At 31.3% G+C, this 3,312-nt stretch overlaps 1 protein-coding gene across 1 annotated transcript; it reads right to left on the bottom strand.

Annotated features, from left to right (window-relative positions):
- Positions 1–2,071: 2,071 nt before the first annotated feature.
- LOC139860390 (uncharacterized) lies at positions 2,072–2,590 on the bottom strand. The gene has a single exon (XM_071849152.1). The coding sequence runs from the start codon at positions 2,588–2,590 to the stop codon at positions 2,072–2,074; it is 519 nt and encodes a 172-aa protein (XP_071705253.1).
- Between the last annotated feature and the right edge of the window lie 722 nt (positions 2,591–3,312).

Below are 3,312 nucleotides of genomic sequence, written 5' to 3'. Positions count from 1 at the left end.
CATGATATCCTTTCACATTATACATGATATACACAATATATCCTAACAATATGAGATACGAAGTACCTAATATCATATCATTACTAATAAAAACAAAATCAAGTGGTGTTACACTCTCCACACACACAACACAAACAAAAACATAATCTATTGATCAGTTACCAGTTTACATCTATTGCAAATCGAGCTCGCTAATCTAAAGGCGTGGATAGGTGAATGAGAGGCCCAACTACCAAAACATCTGCCAAAATCCCGAACCATATTGTTTGATTCGGCCATAAAGAATAGTAAACAAAATTCTCATAATAAATCATACAAAACCCTTGGATTAAACAATAAGAAGCTGTCAAAATCAAGTACCACTTCAATTCCTTCATAAAAGATGCTCCCAAATAACAAAAGTAAGCCAAACTCATGAGTCCAGCAAAAGATTGAAAGTTTGTCGAGTCGAAATAAAACTTCTCTAGAAGTTGCATCATCACCATTATAGTCCTGAAACAGATCATGGGATTAAACACACCCCGATCACTCGACGTTCCTTTTTCTTCTTGATTTCGTTCGGCATGATGATCAAGAAGGGGCTCATGTAAGAAAATTGTTCTTTCGTCGATGTTAATCGATTCTTGAGAAGTTTTCATGATCGAAAAATCGTCGTTAACCTGAAATTCAGATCATAACTCGTTTCAAGGTAAAAGCTAATAACACCCAAAACTTACTGCAGTCTATTAGGATTAGACTTTAATCATCATTAAAGATTAAATATTAAAGATTCAAGCCTTAAACCATAACTATAATATATAATATACTACCTCCGTTTCATTCCAATAGTCCAGTATTCTATTTTGGGATGTCCCAAATTAATAGTCCACTTCTATAAATAGAAAGGAAAGAAGATATTTCATTGGTGGATCTGGAGAGAGAAGATATTTCATTGGTGGAGAAATGAAGTTAGTGGGATTTCCTAAAACTGCGTGTTTTTTGTCTGTGGACTATTGGAATGAGACGGAGGGTGTAATTAATTATTATAAATATAATATGGCACGTACACAATAACAAAAGATCAACCTAAACATACTGTATATTATAAGTGCCATGGAAGTAATTTCTAAATAGAATACGAACAATCATTAACATTATGATTATGATTATAAACAAAATTAAACGTTAAGGATGATATACAAAAAAATATATATATATAAAAAAAAACATAAAAAAAAAAAAAAAAAATTAGATTATTGGTGATTGCTCAAATAAGAAGCGTTTTACCTTGCACATTTTGCAGTCTTCAAAAATTGAAAGCGTAAGTGTTGATTTATTTTGACACGATGGTAATGTTGTGATCATCCTCCGTTTAATATATAGAGCAACAAGGGCAGTTTTATAATAGTCGAGTTAAACGCCCCCTCAAGTTTAAGTTTTTACCTCAATAAATTTGCGTAACAATTGTATTCAAAATATTGTTTCCTTTTTAGACTAAACTTACCATATATATATTATATAGTTTTTTTTATCTATTAAAAAATTTGTAATACAATTATTAATTGATTAATTAATAAAATATGAGAACTGATGTCTTTTATTTATTTATTTATTTTTTTAAAAGCTCAATATTGTTAAACCAAGACCAAAGGCCCAAGAAGAAACAATAGCCCACACGGAATGGGCAAATGGATACATGATAAATAGACTCCTAAAACAAAAAAAAAAAAAAAAACAAAAAAAAAAATTCAAACAACAATTATAACACCACTAAATAACAAAACAATGAGAGACTCAATCTCCAGCATCCAAAACGCCATTTGGGTCTGCTCTCCAAGCTTCAAATTCCCGAGTAACCAATTTGCTACGAGTCGAAATCTAAAGGTGGAATAATATTTTTGTTTTCGCCAAAACGTCTTCTTTTAATATGACAAGTCTTCGCCTATCATCGATGTGGATTAAGTCGTTTCTCCATCGCCAAATCAATCAAAACAAAGTGTATCTTGTGGCCAAATTCACCAAATTAAGGGAGTTAGACCTGGTTAAATAAATAGCCGAGTTGATCGCGTTTAACTCACCATTTGGGACTCTATCATTTTGCTTCCACCAGGAGATAAGCCCGCGTCATAAAGGAGTTACATAATGACATAAAATGAAGAGATGATCCTTTGTTTCCTTTATCTCCACCACGGAATGAGCATTCACCATTTGAAGTCATGACACCTCGATTAATTAGATTTGATGTTGTTGGAAGCTTATTTTTGTTCAGCCTCCACATGAAAACATTCACTTTTTCTGGAACCCAAGAGAGCCATTTGATTCCCCCTGTACTTACAGCAACACCAAGCAATTTTTGATCGATAATATAAGACAAGTTTGTTACCGTAAGAACATTGTTGGTACTGAGTTTCCATTTCCAACTATTACCTTCGTTATTTAAGACATGAGCGTTATCTATCAACAGGTCCAGATTATCAAGCTCATCTTTTGTTCTCCCCCTTACCATTGACACCCAATTCCATCTACCAATTGGCTCACATTCTGAGTTAGATATACGATCCGACACAGATGCAAACTTGTAACTTTCACACGCAAATAGGCGAGGGAACATGGATTCCAAGTTGTTCGATGTACCATCCAGCCACACATCTGTAGGATTAATGTGCAAGGTACAACATATAACTATATGGCCAACTTCATTTAAGCCTTCGGGGTCACACACATATACACCGAGACGTCAAATAATATATATATATATATATATATATATATATATATATATATATATATATATATATATATATATATATATATATATATATATATATATATATATATATATATATATTACTCAAGTAACAAAATAGTAAATCGAAATTAATTCATTTACTATTCATATGAATAGTAAATGAATCGAAATTAATTAATTTACTATTTACATGAAAGCGACATGATAGAAATTATTAATTATAAGTTACATAATATACCCCTGAAGTATTTGAGAAATACGACTTTATGATATATATTCGTTCTAATTTGAATTCACAGGTTAATTGAAAAAGGTTCACGAGTTGTTTTTATATGTACTCCTCAAATATATATATTGGTTCTTGTTTTTGGTACAGAGTAACAAAACAAACAAAATTAAAACCTTTTCTTACATCTCAAAGATCAAGAAAGCTACATGCCATTTTGTTTATGAAACGAAATCAATACGAAGTAATATTTATCTATTGCTTATTAATATAATTTGATTATATTAATTTGTTTCTTTGGGTTTGGACTAGCATCCATTGACGGTAGTTTCAAGTGTAGTGTGGACTATCCAAAGAG

The sequence above is a fragment of the Rutidosis leptorrhynchoides genome, chromosome 7, assembly GCF_046630445.1.
Source record: "Rutidosis leptorrhynchoides isolate AG116_Rl617_1_P2 chromosome 7, CSIRO_AGI_Rlap_v1, whole genome shotgun sequence".
NCBI classification, from domain to species: Eukaryota; Viridiplantae; Streptophyta; class Magnoliopsida; order Asterales; family Asteraceae; genus Rutidosis; species Rutidosis leptorrhynchoides.
The sequence above is the reverse complement of the archived record's forward strand: the minus strand, read 5'-3'. Positions and strand labels throughout refer to the sequence as shown.

Bases quoted from the DNA above. Each gene is read 5' to 3' on its own strand.
- LOC139860390 (XM_071849152.1), bottom strand. From the start codon at position 2,590: ATGTTCCCTCGCCTATTTGCGTGTGAAAGTTACAAGTTTGCATCTGTG.